Consider the following 15579-nt stretch of genomic DNA (forward strand, 5'->3'; position numbering starts at 1 on the left):
GTCAAAAGAAGAAATTGGTGAGTCTGATTCCGACACCTGACCTCCCCATCCCCAACCAACGCCCCCCATTCAAGTCATCGTCTTTAATTTGCAATTTGCCTATTATGTTCTGTTGTGTTACTTGTGTGTTTGAATTTAATGTGGGAATTTGACTCGCCTGCCTTTAGGCTTTGTTTGTTCTTATTCTTCTAACCTTTTTTCCAGGTCTTCGACTCTCCGCGTTATCATCAATAACAGCAACTGTGGGGCTTTGCAGTTGCAGACAATCAGTCAACAGTGTCGTACCTACGATCATCGATTACACGTTCGATTACAGTAAGAGGAATTGTGAATTTTAAGGATAGCAGAGGAGAGGATGAATGCAAGACCGCACCAGCATAATTTGGTGGATGGATCTCAGCTCTTGCCATAACATGTTTTTCTTGGGTCAGAGCTTTGCAAAGAATTAATTATTAATAAACAGCAAACAGCAGCAGCAAACCAAAGGTCAGATGGATTGACTTGCTGAATGAATGGATGGCTATCTACCCCCACCTCAATTTCATTTTCAACCCCCCTTTTTTTTCTTCTTACCAATTAATTAATGAATCAAGATAGTACGGAAATTTTGGGGAAATTCTCATTCTCTCCTCCGAAGAAAATTCCTTATTCAAAGTCAACATGCCCTTTTGATTTGATTTCTATAAGAACAATTGCACTGTGAGAAAAATTGCCTGTTGGAATTTGGATGATGATCTCATCCAGAGTAAGATTCATTGATTATACTTTTCTTTTTTTCAACAAAGATGTGATCTTTAGGCCGTTTAGGACAAAACTTGGTTCCAAGTCTTCCGAGTAAATTATAAAGTATCAGCAGTATCATGAAGCCAAGCTTGATTGTGATGTGAAAAACAAAACAAGAAAACACACACTTACATATTATATATATAATCAAGAAGACAATGTCTGCATGTTTCATGGAACACTGGTTGACTAATCATCAGTTCGAGTGAATTTTTAAAGTGATCAATAAGTAGGCTGAAAAGTGGATATGTCAATCATGCAACAATTCCCGTTGGAAAGATCTCAAACAGTGGATTGATAAGTTCATTGCCTCTGGATTCTTGATTTGATTTTGAATGAATATAATACCTTTACACGCAGAAATACTAAAAACAATGTGGGCAAATTATCCTCTTACAAATACATAAACAGATATTCTCATTTGTGTGTATAATTGCTTGATACAAATAATTCAATGTAAGGATTACTTGAGGTCCTTCAATTTTGGGCATCATCAATCTCAGGTCAAGCCCATTTGGATCTAACCTGTGAAGAATCTTGTCCACGACTGCCATGGCAAGAATCCACCTGCAACAGTTCTTCCATGAATTTCCGCAGAAATAAAATCAATTATTAGGTTGTAATTAAAATCATGGATTTTGGTGGGTGTCATACCACAGGCAGGACAGCGGAAGTAGTACTTGTTGTCCCTAAGCACAAGCCCTGATCCTTTACATGTCTTGCAGTTCCTTTGCGCCACCTGCACAGATATAGACACACAGATATATATGTATGTATGAATATAATTGTATGTATTGTATATATTGCAGTTGAGAATGTATACAATTCTTTTGCCGAACTCAATTCCAGCAACCACAAATGGAGTAACCCCAGCTGAAAATGTTATACAAATACACCATTAGTATTCAGGTTAATGAATTGATTTTGGGCAATATTGAAATCATTACCTATAGCTCCAACGACTATCTGCCAAGAGACGTCGGCCGCCATAGCAGGGTCTGAAGAAATTGCAGACGAAACGTCACTCACAGTAGCACCCACAACCCTGCAGGTTTTTGCATCTGATGGTGTTTTTCTAATCCGCAGAATCGATGGTTTGTTGGCATCGGAGGAACTTACCAGTCTTGATTCGTTGAATTTAAAACGATGTTGACGATCATACGCGGTGAGCTGTGGGGTTGACGAATGATGGTTTAGGGTTGTGGTTAATTGCAGAAATTGGAAGACGGGGGAAGAAGAAGAACCCATTTCTGAAGAATCAAATAAATCATATCCCAGACATGAATATTGCTTTGTGATTTTTAGAGGAGGAGCTTTTTCCAGTTCCATGGCGTCCAGATGGTCTATTACATGGGCCTGTGTAGGGAAATCAATTCGTGGGCCTGAAATCTTTTCAGGCAAGATCGAGCTTTTGTTGGATATGGTGGATTCGATTTTTCTAGAACTCGGTCCAAATCCGATGACAAAGTTCCGCTCTTCTGCACAAATGGCGGAAATTTGAGAAATTAACACAATATAAATATGTGTTGGCGGGCGCCACTCCAGCTGATGGAGTTGCAGTGATGGAGGACGAGAAAGCAACCTGTTTAATGGCGACCAGAGAAAACAACGAGATAAGGTTGCTACCGTAGCCTGTAGGGCCGCGGAATCACCCATAATATCTCTCCTCCATTTCCTAAAACCCTAATTGGGTTTTAGAGCATTTATGCTCCTACATAGCTCTTTGTATGGCAGTTTCCTTCGTCTCCACCGCCACGCTTAGCCGTTCGGCTGCACACGCTTCTTCTATTTTCAATTTCACCGCCGGCTTCCGGTCGAGATCCATCAGAATCGACGGCAGAAATTACTGCAGCAAAAGGCGGGTAACGTCGTCGCATTCCAACCCCAAGATTTTGAAGTCCAACCGCCGCTCCAGACACGGAAAACCGCTCTCTCCGTACGATACCGAGGATGAAGACGGAGGCGGCGATGGCGCCGATTCTGATGAAGAAGACGACTGGTTTGCTAACGTAAGCTGTGTCGTATGTGTCCTTTTATTTTTTTTGTTCCCAATTCTGCCTTACTGATTGAGCTTTGCTGGAATTCGAGCTTAGTGGGAAAGACTCCATAGCCAATTTTAGGGTGAGCTCTGAATGCAACAAATTTTATCTGATTAGCAGCTGTAGCCGATGAGTTTTTAGCACTGTGAGTTTTTTTTAAAGAAATAGGATAGTGAATCTGGATCGATAGCTTCACTGATTTTTCGCTGCAAATTGAAACATCAAAAGGATGGCTTCTCAGATTCTTATACAAGTTCATAGGCATTGCTGATGTAGAGATCCTTTAAGCAAATTTTGTAATGAACTACGATTATTCAAATATCAAGATGTCTGTTAGATTTTTACTTATTCTGTTCTTCATTTTTCAATGTTCTTCGTTCTGACGATGTGACTCCCTCCAGGACGAGTTCAAAATTTCCGAGGTCGACAGGCAGCGGTTGAAGCTGAAGAGCACAGCCAGGAGCAGCAGAAAGAAAAAAGTTCGGGACTTGCACTCGTCCAGCCCCAGATATGACATCGAATCCCAACAGATTAAGTCTTCTGTAAAGAATGGTGCATATGCTCAAGGAAAGACTAATATGGATAGTTTCTGCAGTGGTTCGACACATATTCGCACTTCCAAAGACAAGGTTTTGCCATTAATCTAGCTTTTCACATATATGTCTCATAGTCCATCTTATTAAATTTTATGTCGAATCTGATCCTTGTTTCTTTGTTGTTTCCAGCAAATAGGAAACTCTGCTGGTACTAGATTCTCCCATTTTGCCGAAGAACTGGACTTAGACGAAAGATCCTTTCCACTTCTTGATTATCTAAGCACCTTTGGACTTAAGGAATCTCACTTTGTCCAGATGTACGAGAGGCATATGCCGTCTCTTCAGATTAATGTGGAATCAGCTAAGGAAAGGCTGGAATACCTGGTGAGTATTGGCGTTAAACACAAAGACATCAGAAAGATAATTTTGCGACAGCCTCAAATCCTACAATACACAGTAGAAAACAATCTCAAGTCCCATGTTTCCTTTTTGGTTAGCTTGGGCATTCCAGAATCAAGAATCGGGCAAATAATTACTGCCACTCCGTCGTTGTTTTCCTATAGTGTGGAGAACTCCTTAAAACCCACAGTTAAGTATTTGCTGGATGAGATAGGGATCCACGAGAAAGATATCAGTAAGGTTTTGCAGTTAAGTCCTCAAATCCTGGTTCAGCGGATAGATCATTCGTGGAATACTCGTCTTAGTTTTCTGATGAAAGAGCTCGATGCTCCTAGGCAGAGCATTGTGAAGATGGTCACTAAACATCCTCAAATCCTTCACTACAGCATCGAGGATGGATTACTTCCTAGAATCAATTTCTTGCGAAGTATTGGTATGCAAAAATCCGACATACTGAAAGTACTGACAAGCCTTACGCAGGTGTTGATTTTGTTTCGTTGTGTAATTGATTCGATAATTCTGCTCGATGTTGGAGTGCCTAAATAATTTTCTACATATTTGTATTTGCAGGTGCTCTCGCTCTCATTGGAGGGAAATTTGAAGCCTAAATATAAATACTTAATCAATGAGCTTCGGAATGAGGTCCATTCTCTGACCAAGTATCCGACATATTTGAGTCTCTCTTTAGACCAACGGATCAGGCCGCGTCACAGATTCTTGGTTTTGTTAAAGAAAGCCCCAAAAGGGCCGTTTCCTTTGAGTTCATTCATTCCAACTGATGAAAGCTTCTGCCAGCAATGGGCGGGAACTAGCTTGGATAAATATCTTGATTTTCGCCAGAGATTACTGCTCAAAGAGTTTGCCAAGAAATATGAGAAGCAGTGATGTGCTTCAATCCCCTTCCTAACTTGCGACCTCCAGGCAGATGTTTCCAACTTCCTACTAAATGGAATATAGCGGAGATGAATTAATTCAAGAGAATTACCCAGCCATGGTAAAACTGCTCGCTGTTTTGTGTTTCACCATGGTTTGACTGCAAGGAAGTGGTATAGGATAGATGTATTCAAATATTTACAAGCTGCCTGAGGAATTGATGGAGTTCCGTAATGAAGCTTGTTAAAAATGTATGCAAAGCACGCAAGGACTGTTCACGGACTGCTGCTGGCGCTGACAATCCAACCTACACTGAATATCGGTCTCCATCATATCAAGGTAATGTTCGGTACATTGACTTGGAGATGAACATAGATTCATGTTTGTGCGTTGTCAGATGGCTTTAAGGCTATTTTATCTGTGAAAAATTATTCCAAGATAGACTTTCTGGTGATGACAATGGAAAAAAGAAGGTTTTGTGAAATTTGATGAGTCAAAGTGGCAATATATGTTGTATCGAAGCACAAGATCATATTTTCAATAGACTGCTGTGCTCATCTAATTGTTGATTTTCTTCTCTTCTTCCTCCCAACAGGTTCTCGACAGTATCATCAACGAATGCCTACGTGACACAGCAGACACACATAACAATCACACTTTTCTCCACACCATGTAAGCTATGCATTTTGTTATCTGGCAGTAAAATACACAATCTGATTAATTGTACATTCTTTTGCTTCCTCAAAATGGGAAAGTGTTGTAATCCTATCGGCTATCCTGTCCTAACACCGAAACATATGTATGATCAATAGAAATAACGTATTCGTGTTTAATCTATTCTATTCAACCGCTTGGTCAATTGATGTATGGATTATATGTCATTTGTGAAAATAATACTACTTTGCTATTACGAAAGTTGAGCAGTCATTTTACCTTCTAAAGCAGTCTTTCCAGCTTTGTTTTCTCCAGAAAGAAAACCTCACAAATGTTCTTCAATAATTTTGCTGTTTCATTGCCAGTCTGTATTTCCATGGAATCAATTAATCGTGTCTATATTTCCTACTGGTGTATTTGAATGGTTGAAAGGTCTCTTTCAGCTTCATCCATGGCTGTTGTCCATTCCGCTGATTTCGCCTCAATTCCATTTTCTTGCAGCCAAACATGGTGGCCCTTTCTTTCTTGGGAACAACTTGAAAATCAATTCATCATCATCTTAGCCCCATTTTAATGATGAATTATTCCCTTTATTTAAATTCAATGGCCCGAGTCACTAATTTTTAATTTGATTGACATGTACTTCAAAATGGTGGGCAGAATCTGCACATTTCCATCAAGTCACTTTCTCCAAACAAGAACAAATTGGTGTCTTGTTTCCATGGCTTGGATGGGACAACCCTCAATCACACAAAACTATGTGTTGGTTTTGTGTCCACAAGATTTGCCATTTTTTCAAGGGTACCACCAAATTGTATGGACCAATGAAATCCCAATACACACATATATATATATATATATATATAGATATTCTTACACTTGGAACAGATAAAGAAAGGGTAAGTAACAGAAACAAGAATGTAGTGAAAACTAAGCAGGTAATAAAAGACACAATTAGCTTGTCTGAAGTTATTTGATCTGCTGACCCTTTTTTTCACCAGAGATTAAAACATAAGATTAACATCTCTGCTACTGTTATACATATATATATATACTTACTTATGGGGGTTCTATATTCACTCCTAGAGCTTCTGTTTCTTCCTGCTACATAAATGCTTCTTCAGTTTCTTGTTTATTGTTTGGAAACCGAATCGAAATCATCAAACTTCTTACATTTACCTCGCTCTGCTATCGGTTGAAATGAAATGAAATCCTTTCGATGTTGTTGTTGCTAATGATATGTACCTGCAGTGTAGCTTTCGACTATGTAGGTAGCATGGTCTGTAAAATAAGCTGTACGTCGCTCGCCTCTATAAACTCTATAATCTTGTATTGTGTATCAGACTAGATGACCGCAGATATACTGCTCGCCACCGCTGGAGCAAAGGGGCTGTCGGGAAGATTGAGTCCTTGAGCACTGAAAAAAAAAAAACGTTATCGACTCAGCAAGAACAACATTAGCAGAAAACATGTGGAGATGAAGATATTGCTAACTTCTCCTGATCGCCACAGGTGTTCGCCGGATATTCAGGGTGATCGTCCCTAGTCGAGCTGCTGTTCAGAACGTCGAGAAGATAGTTGTACCGCTCCGCAGACGGGAAGTTGGATTGGACTGCGCGAGTTTGGCTCGAATAAACATCAGGCAGAGTAGCTTGCGCAGCAAAAGGTTTGCTTCGCATGTTCAGTTGCGAGAGTCGCATTGTCTCGAGTTCAAGGGCATGCTCGAGTTCGTCTCTTTGTTGCTGCCTCCGGAACAGCCTCGACGGTTCCCATCCTGTAACGTTTTACAAAAAATTCGATTGAACAAAACCCGATATTTATATGTTGTTATGATGGGATTTATCGATTCCCATTGTCATACCAACTGCTTGAAGCTCCTGTTCGAAATCAATACGGTGTGGATTGTAGTACGCCGGATGGTCGAATCTTTCCATATACTTCCTGCATTCGAAAGGTGTTGAAATTAAATCAGCGCCTTCCGTCGAACTAACTCGTATAACGTATGAACGAAATGAACCTTTCAATAAGCTTCGACTTCTCTCGATAAGGTTTCACAAGAACACGAGCACCGCACACGTAGTGAGGATTTCCCTTCGACAGAATCTCCTTCACCGTGTCTGCCCGCTCGAAGGTAACAAATCCGAACATTCGTTTTTGCTGGCAAGGAATCCTCACATCTTGAACCGGTCCGTAGGAGCTACGAAAAAACAAAAACTTAGAACAATTACAATTCATCGATATAAAATCGAATGCAGAATCGGGGAAGATATGCCACCTGAAATAGTCGGAAACATCTTCCTCCGTAAAAGTACTCTCCGCCGGAAATGTAAGATAAATCTGCCTCGACCCATTGACGATATGCCCCGGCTCGTTTCTTTCACCCCGGACATCCATATACTTCGGTGCATCCTCAGTTAGTACCACGGCATGCTGTCCGTGAGGCCTGCAACAACAATGTCCACGATCAGACAAAAAGCAATCGAAGGACAAGATTATAGTCGTCGTAATTGTCTACCTGTCGATGAGCCGAATGCTGTTCCTCAGTCGAGCAAGAAGCTTCGTCAAGCTATAACCAGCTTTCCCGTGCCTTTGGCTCTCCGTCAAATACCCTTCGGCCTGCAATGTCTTACCATACTTCTCATAGTACAACATAGGCAACGACGCAATCGACAAAGGATTGCCTCTTCGGGACTTGAGCAGCTCCACAATTTCGACTTCTAGCTTCTCGAGAGATCCAGGCGAGAACGCTTGATCGTCTCCTCCTTCGTACAGATTAGGACAAAACATCGGAGCAGGGTAGCTCTCCGGGAAAGATTCGCCGTGCAGATACCTACAGCTGTTGCCGTGCTTGCAATAGCCCTTGCTGTAATAATGACAAGTCTTGACAGGATAATCGACAGGTCCCGTAGAAATCCTATTCCCCCTAACGCCCATACCGCCAAATGCAGCTTCGGGTGAGTAGAAATCATTCAAAAAACCAGACGGCATCGGTTTTACAACTTCCATTTGATCCTCCAGCCCCATATAATCAGCATAAGGCAGCAATTTGACACCCCCGGGATTACGAATAGGATGATCCCAACAAGAATCTAATCTCCTGAACATTGGAACGGGTCGAGGAGAAGCTGCGGACGAAAAGTGGCTACAAAATTGAAAGGTTGGATCAGGTAAAGAAGGGTTCGGGTTCATCGTAGGCGAAATAGGCGGCGAAATGGACGGCGCCGGAGTTAAGAAAGTCGCGGTTTTGGCCTTCTGTATCAAGTCATGGATCAAACTATCCGGCCCCAAGGCAATCCTGATCATGTCCTGATCGGTGTAGCCGAGGAAACACATAAAGCCGACGATTTTTTTGGCAACATGTTCGGGTTCCAGTCTCGAGAGCTTATCGAGCACAACTTTTGCAGCCTCGGAAGCATCCATTGCACATCAGACTACAAACATAAAATTACGAATTAAAAAGATGACATGTAAAAAAGATCTGATCTGGTGAGAAGCGAAGAACATCGACAGAATAGTTGTAGTTTCATGAACTTGACAAAAAACTTGTATTCTTATGTGCTAAGGAACCATAAAAGGAAAAAGAGTTCAAGAAAGCAAGATGAAAATAAGTGAAGTAAAACTTTATCCAAAACCAGGAGGAGATGTAAGAAGAAGAAGAAAGAATTGAATTTTATTAGTTTCTCCTACCCAACAACAATTCACATGCAGAGCAGCAACCATAAACAGCAGCAATTAAATCAGGTTACCCTCCCAAACAAGCTATGGAAAAACCCCTCCATTTTCAACAGCAAGAAACTCAAATATAGCCCATGGAGTTCTTACAATACAAAGAGGAAATGAAATTTTACACTCAACATAAGACCTTATCCAAACAACCATGGCTGAAAGAACAAAAAGAGACGAATCTTCCCCAAAAATTAGAAACCGAAATATAAGACAGAACCATCGTTGATCCACTAACTCCCCTTTACTTACTACCTTCTATTTATCGGTCTTTTCTTCTTTGAAAAACCTCAGCATAGAGAAAGAGAAAGGGACAGCATCTTCTTCTTCTTCATCTACGTCTGCAAAATGACAAGAGATGAAATGAACACGATGGGTGGAAGTTGAAGGCGAAGAGCAATACTCTGCTGCAGTTTTATTATTTATATGCTGCTGATTCCAAAAACCCCATTTCTTATTACAAATAGATAATGCTTATCTGTTGCTGATTGTTTCATTTCATACTCTCACTTCACATATTTCACAGTTCACAGCCATGGTGAATGAAATAAATCGATTTTCTTTTCTTTTCTTTTTTTTTAAAAAAAAGGTTTACAATTCCAGCTACTCTCTATTTATTATATATACTGCCCCGAATAAACTACTCTCTACTAACTTTCCTAGATTTACGATACGGTTGATGACAGCTCGAAAATTGTATTCCATTTTTGCCCCTCCCCAAATCATCAAATTCCCAGAACCAAAAATAAAAATAAAATTACAACTTGGATAAAAATAGTTGTGAAATTTTTCGGAAATTCCAATGTGCTGATTCAATATTTTATTATTATTATTATTATTATTTAACTACGCCGATTTTAGAGTTCGACCACACATGTTGGCCCCCAACAACGTATGTATGCGTGTGTTGTGTGGCTGAAACGTCGCCGTTTTGTCTCGTTGGACTTGTGGTCCTTCTTGAATTCCAGCCGTTGGATCATCTTTCTTGATTAATTATTATTATTATTATTATTATTGTTATTGTTTTGGTGGTGTTGTAGTCAAGTGGATAAATTGTGTGCTGGAAGCAACCAAATGATGGCATTAATCAATTGTTTGTGTGTATAAAAAATAAATTAAATAACAACATGAATGATTAGGATTTGATCAAATTATCACTAACTAGTCATTGACTCAAATTTTTATTTTAAATTTTTTAAAAATTAATTAATAAATTTAGGATGTACCACCAAACCATCAACAATATTTTTTTATTAGAAATGGGACCCGCGAAAATAATTGTCTTCCTCCATCAAATGTATACATTAATCTATTTAACTATCGTAAATAAATAAAATATATTGTCTGGTTATTTAAAATTAAATAATATAAAATTTTAAAGTAGGGATAAATTAGTAAATTCAGTGTAGGGAGGACCGTTTCAATTGGCGGGGGAGGTTTAACGTCAGCGACATGAGGGGAAAGCAGTTTCTTCCCTTTTATAAAAATAATAATAAATTAATTAAAAATAATAAAGAAGGGAGGGAATAGAATTTGAAATTGATAATTAATGACATGATTGGAGGATGTTTATTATTATATTTATTATTTATTTATAAATACTTGTGTGTATAATATAGGGCCCGTCAGTTATGGAAAATTTCAAAGCGCCTCCAGATTTTTCGTATTTACGGTTCAACCCATCGTATTTTTCCCTCTTCAATTACAGCTTGACTTGACTCTTAGGTCTTATTTACTGCTTATGAATGTTTTTTTAAATATAGTTAGTAAGATTCAGATAAACGTTAGAATTTTTTATTATTATTTTTTTTTTCTAATTTTTGCAACAAATTATTTGAAAGAAAATCAAATATTTTATAGTAACAGTTCCAATTTTATGGACGCGACTGAAAAATCGCCACATAGTCTGTATTAATTAATATTATTTAAGAAGAATGAAAGGATACCCTAGAAAAATAATACTCCCTAATTAATTAATTAAGAATGTATTAGTGAAAATAATTATTTTATAATATAAATAATAGAATGTATTAGTGAAAATAATTATTTTATAATATATATAATTATAAATTAAGAATAAGATAATTAATTAGTTTAATTAAAATTAAAAAAAATTAAAAAGTTTAAAATGAGATTAATGTGGATAATCATTTTTCAAAAAATGAAAATGACATAGAACATGGGATGGACAGAAACAACAACGTGACACTGGGACGGAGGGAGTAACAATAAAAGTTATAATTAAATGTCATGTTGAAGCTGTGATCAAGTCGTAATTTTCATAATTATGTTCAGCATTATGGTCATTAATTTGTATCATTCAAAATTCCAACTACATGGGCTCAGCCCAAGTAAGTAATTGTGGGCTTTTTAAAAAATCAAATCACTATTAAGCTTCAAGTTCATGACCATAATTACGACTAGGTTCGAGTTTAAGCTCAAGTCCAATCTGTGTTGTGTGTTATTAATTGGGCCTATGATATATATATTGAGGCCCAAAACAATTCCAAATATATATATATATTTATATATAATTCCATTAATTAATTAAATTTATTGAGTAAAAACCAAATTTTAGGGGTGTATTCAAATGAAATTTTAATGGATTTTTTATTTTATTTTAAAAATTTTATGGATTTATGTGGATTTAGAAAATCCACACCGCCTATGTTAAGTTTGATAGATTTTAGTAATTGATTTAGATGGATTTTTACGGATTTGATTTAATTCTTTATGGATTTATATGAATTTTGTAGGATTGTAAAATAATTTTTTTGTGAATATATATTAATTATATAAATTTATATCAAATAAAAAATTTTATAAATGTAATAAATAATTATTAATAAGATAATATTTAATATTAATAAATAATATGTAAGTATTAATAAATAATATATACATGTAAAAAGATTATATTAAAATAAATAAATAAATAATTTACGATTTTTTTTTCAAAAAAATATAAATTAACGGTTCAACAAAAAAATATATATTTAAATATCTATTTCACCGTTATCGTTATGATAATATAGTGTATTCGATATTTGAAAAGAAAAGATAACAACAATACATATTTATTGTGATAATAATATTTTTTAAAATTATATTTATAATACAAAAATATATTTTAAAAAATCATAATAATTTGCTAATATATTTTAGTTTTAAATTATTTTTATTACAAATTATAATAATAGTAATAAATATTATTGTATTATTGATCGCATCACTATAAGAAAAAATTATTTTTGTAACAAAAATTTTTTGTCTTTAAGTCTACTTTTTCCGTTACTAATGACATTAGAGACGGAATTATGAATGAAATTACGTTAGCTACGTGAACTTTAGGGACGAAATTCCGTTACAAATATATTAATTTTTTATAGTGCATACAGAAGAAGAAGAAGAACAACAACAACAACAACAACAATAATAATAATAATAATAATAATAATACCAAAACCCGTGATGGTCAAGAGAGATTCTTTTTTATACAAAATTTTCACATAAATCCATTAAAATCCGTATACTTTCAAAGTCTATGAATTTTTGAATATATCAAAAGACTTTTAAAAGTCTACGTTGAATACCCAAGATTTTAAAAGACTTTTAAAAGTTTTGATTGAATATACCATTTTAAAAATCCAACAAAATTCTACAAAATCTATATTGAATACACCCCCTTAATAAGTAATAAATCAATCATTTTTTTATTATTATTATTTTTTTGAATGTATTATATTTCTCACTCCCAATTGATAATTTATTATTATTATTATTATTACAAAATACTACAAATTAAACCATGCATTAAAGTCTCAATAATTTATTAAATCAATAGCAGATTAAAAATGACAATAAAAATTTATTATGGGAAAAAAAAAAATAAAAAAAAAAATTGTGAAGTTGTTATAATGGTGAGTTTGACAATATTATTCAAAACCATAAATAAATAGAAGGTATGCTAACCTCAATACATGTTTGATTTAAATAAACAGATAAACTTATTATTTCACTTAAAAGTGTGCATATAAAATCACAAGGTGACAAACCCATATTCTTGGTCGTTTTAGTCTTCTTTTTTTATATATTCATTTATTTATTTATTTTGGATGCCAATCATTAATTTATAATATTATATTATATTTATTTGCTACTGTCCAAATAATTAATTTATTAATTATATATACATACATAGAGAGGAACACAGCATCAACATATCCCAGCGGTGCTTGCAATGTGCGACAGCCATGACCTTAATTATCTTAACTATATATGTTTGGTACAAAATTATTTAAGGAATCATTGAGATAGTAACAAGAAGTCGCATGTTTGTGTCATCTCAGATAGTTTTACATTATTCAATCTATAGTATAATATTTTAAAAATAAAAAAATAAAAAACATTCCAAGATTATTTTTCATTAGCAAAAAAATCGAATAATAAACACCTCACGCCACGAGTCCATCCATGTATACTTAATTGTGTTTTGATTTTATTATGGATAATTTTTCATTTTAAAAATTCTAAAATAATAAATAATAAATTCTAAATAACTTAAAAAATAATTTACTATTCCTAAGACACTAATTTGATTTGGGAAATATAAGATACATAGCATTGTAAATTTGTTAAATTCAGAGTTAATTTGTTCACTTTCATTTTTACTTTTTTTTATTTTCGGAGAAGATGATGAGATCGATGCTGATTTCCTTTATTATTATAATTATTATTATTCAACAATTGTGCTAATGGATAAATTAATTATGCAATTACGTGACATGATTAATCATGTAATGACATAGTTGGTGGTTGAATTAAAACATCAGCGTCCATCTCCTTTTATTTTTTGAAATAAAAATAATTGTTCAATGGATGATATAATAAATACATTAAGGGTCTGTTTGTTTGGGGGTTTAAATTTTGAGCAGAGATTTGAATAGTAAAAATTTTAAATTTAAATAGTTGTATAATGTGATATAAATAGGTGCTGACGTGGTGTTTTGAATGTAAAATTGATTTTTAGTATAATATAAAAAAAAAAAAAAATAGGTGTTTAATTTGATATTTTTTGAGAAAAAAAATGAAATGAATAGTGAATTTGATCCAATCCCCAAACAAACACCCTAAAAGTGACTAAGAAAGAATAATAGCGGGCTTAAACTGCATTTTCTTATTATTACTCCCACCGTCCACTTCTCATGTCCATTTTTTCATTTATGTTAGTCTCACTTATTTTATTTTTTAGAAAATAATTATAAACTTTAATTTTATTTTTAAAAATTTAATTTATAATTTTTTAATTTTAATTATACTAATCAATTATTTTAATCTTAATCTATAATTATTTTTATTTTACGGGCATTATTTTCATTATTACATTTTTAATTATTTACTAATTATATCCCTCCTAAATTTATTTGTCTACAATAACATAGACAAAATATCCAAGACGGAGAAAATATTATTATTATTACAAATTCAGCCCCTATACCAGCAGATCATTAAGAGCATTTTTCATTTTTGTTTTGTGTGGTTGGAGTAGCGACACAAACATACAACAAATTAAACCATATGAAAAGGGAATAGCAAATTTGGAAAAACAATGGCCAACAATAGTGAGTGACAGATCATATGTGTGTAGGTAGGGTAAACGACTTTCCCCTATCTATGGATCATATATCCACGTCTGCAAGTGGCTAATTCTAAATATTTACAATTAATTATATTCTCTCCACTCTCCACTCACCATCATAATTAATTAATTAATTAATTAAATTAAATAAATACATACTATAATGTAGGAGTACTATACATCAACAGATCAACTATCCTGCCCAATTGTCTCCCTCTCTCTCTCTCTCTCTATATATATATATTGACTGGAAGCTAGCTACCCGACGTCATCTCTTGCATTCCTTGATTTTCGAGAGACTTCCATTCAAGCTGCGCGCGGATTAATCTAATAATGAAGGTATGTATGTATGTATGTATGTATGTAGGTGAAGATTCAAAACATGATCAAAATTAATAATGAAATGGAACCAATATATATATATATATCGTATATGTATGTATGTATGTATGCAGGTGAAGATTTTGATGGAAGTGCCAATGGAGACGGAGAAATGTAAGTCGAAGGCAATGCAGATCGCCGTGAGCATCACCGGTAGGTGTGCCATAGTCATAGATACATCGATCAATCAATTAATTAGTAAATTAAATTAAATTGAATAATTAATCGGAAATATATATGGATGTGGTGCAGGAGTGAGCTCGGTGTCGGTCGGAGGGAAAACCGGCAATGAACTTACGGTGATCGGAGAGGATGTTGATGCTGTGTTCTTGGCTACTTCCCTCCGGAGGAAGTTTTGTTTCGCTCGTATTATGACCATCGAAGAAGTCAAGCCGCCGTCTCCGCCGCCGAAGCCAAAGCCGGAGCCGGAGCCGAAGTGCCAGGCAACTCCTATTTGTTACTACCCGTGGCAGCCCCCGGTCTGTGTGGGGCCGCCGTCCCCTGAACCTTGCTCCATTATGTGATTATAATCATATATATAGCCGTTTTTGTG

The 15579-nt window shown here is 35.3% G+C and overlaps 4 protein-coding genes across 8 annotated transcripts; 2 read left to right on the forward strand and 2 right to left on the reverse strand.

Moving 5' to 3' along the window:
• Window positions 1–1174: 1174 nt before the first annotated feature.
• On the reverse strand, window positions 1175–2439 carry LOC127247329 (uncharacterized). Its single transcript, XM_051269158.1, has 4 exons — window positions 1731–2439; window positions 1607–1656; window positions 1438–1522; window positions 1175–1350 (listed from the first exon to the last, which is right to left on the reverse strand). The coding sequence occupies exons 1-4, from the start codon at window positions 2437–2439 to the stop codon at window positions 1304–1306; spliced, it is 891 nt and encodes a 296-aa protein (XP_051125115.1). The 3' UTR covers window positions 1175–1303.
• A 71-nt stretch (window positions 2440–2510) lies between these two features.
• LOC127247326 (transcription termination factor MTERF9, chloroplastic) lies at window positions 2511–6279 on the forward strand. 3 transcript variants are annotated; one of them, XM_051269152.1, is made up of 6 exons: window positions 2511–2792; window positions 3224–3451; window positions 3548–4237; window positions 4328–4969; window positions 5226–5302; window positions 5945–6279. In XM_051269152.1, the coding sequence occupies exons 1-4, from the start codon at window positions 2511–2513 to the stop codon at window positions 4640–4642; spliced, it is 1515 nt and encodes a 504-aa protein (XP_051125109.1). In that variant the 3' UTR covers window positions 4643–4969; window positions 5226–5302; window positions 5945–6279. The 3 variants fall into 3 exon arrangements, with proteins under 3 accessions (XP_051125109.1, XP_051125110.1, XP_051125108.1); XM_051269153.1 differs by lacking the exon at window positions 5945–6279 and adding an exon at window positions 5786–5804; XM_051269151.1 differs by lacking the exon at window positions 5945–6279 and having other exon boundaries at window positions 5226–5477.
• Window positions 6206–9538, reverse strand: LOC127247324 (zinc finger CCCH domain-containing protein 18-like). Of its 3 annotated transcripts, XR_007837882.1 has the most exons (8): window positions 9263–9538; window positions 7800–8715; window positions 7560–7727; window positions 7302–7481; window positions 7146–7225; window positions 6779–7058; window positions 6464–6701; window positions 6206–6385 (listed from the first exon to the last, which is right to left on the reverse strand). XR_007837882.1 is itself a non-coding variant. In XM_051269148.1 (7 exons), the coding sequence occupies exons 2-7, from the start codon at window positions 8702–8704 to the stop codon at window positions 6629–6631; spliced, it is 1686 nt and encodes a 561-aa protein (XP_051125105.1). In that variant the 5' UTR covers window positions 8705–8715; window positions 9263–9538; the 3' UTR covers window positions 6206–6628. The 3 variants fall into 3 exon arrangements, 2 of the variants coding, with proteins under 2 accessions (XP_051125105.1, XP_051125106.1); XM_051269148.1 differs by having other exon boundaries at window positions 6206–6701; XM_051269149.1 differs by lacking the exon at window positions 9263–9538 and adding an exon at window positions 8972–9218 and having other exon boundaries at window positions 6206–6701.
• Window positions 9539–14933: 5395 nt separating this feature from the next.
• LOC127247390 (heavy metal-associated isoprenylated plant protein 47-like) lies at window positions 14934–15550 on the forward strand. The gene is made up of 3 exons (XM_051269217.1): window positions 14934–14984; window positions 15101–15179; window positions 15279–15550. The coding sequence occupies exons 1-3, from the start codon at window positions 14979–14981 to the stop codon at window positions 15548–15550; spliced, it is 357 nt and encodes a 118-aa protein (XP_051125174.1). The 5' UTR covers window positions 14934–14978.
• Window positions 15551–15579: the final 29 nt, after the last annotated feature.

Source organism: Andrographis paniculata, unplaced genomic scaffold, assembly GCF_009805555.1.
Source record: "Andrographis paniculata isolate CXL003 unplaced genomic scaffold, ASM980555v1 Contig32END, whole genome shotgun sequence".
Taxonomy (NCBI): Eukaryota; Viridiplantae; Streptophyta; class Magnoliopsida; order Lamiales; family Acanthaceae; genus Andrographis; species Andrographis paniculata.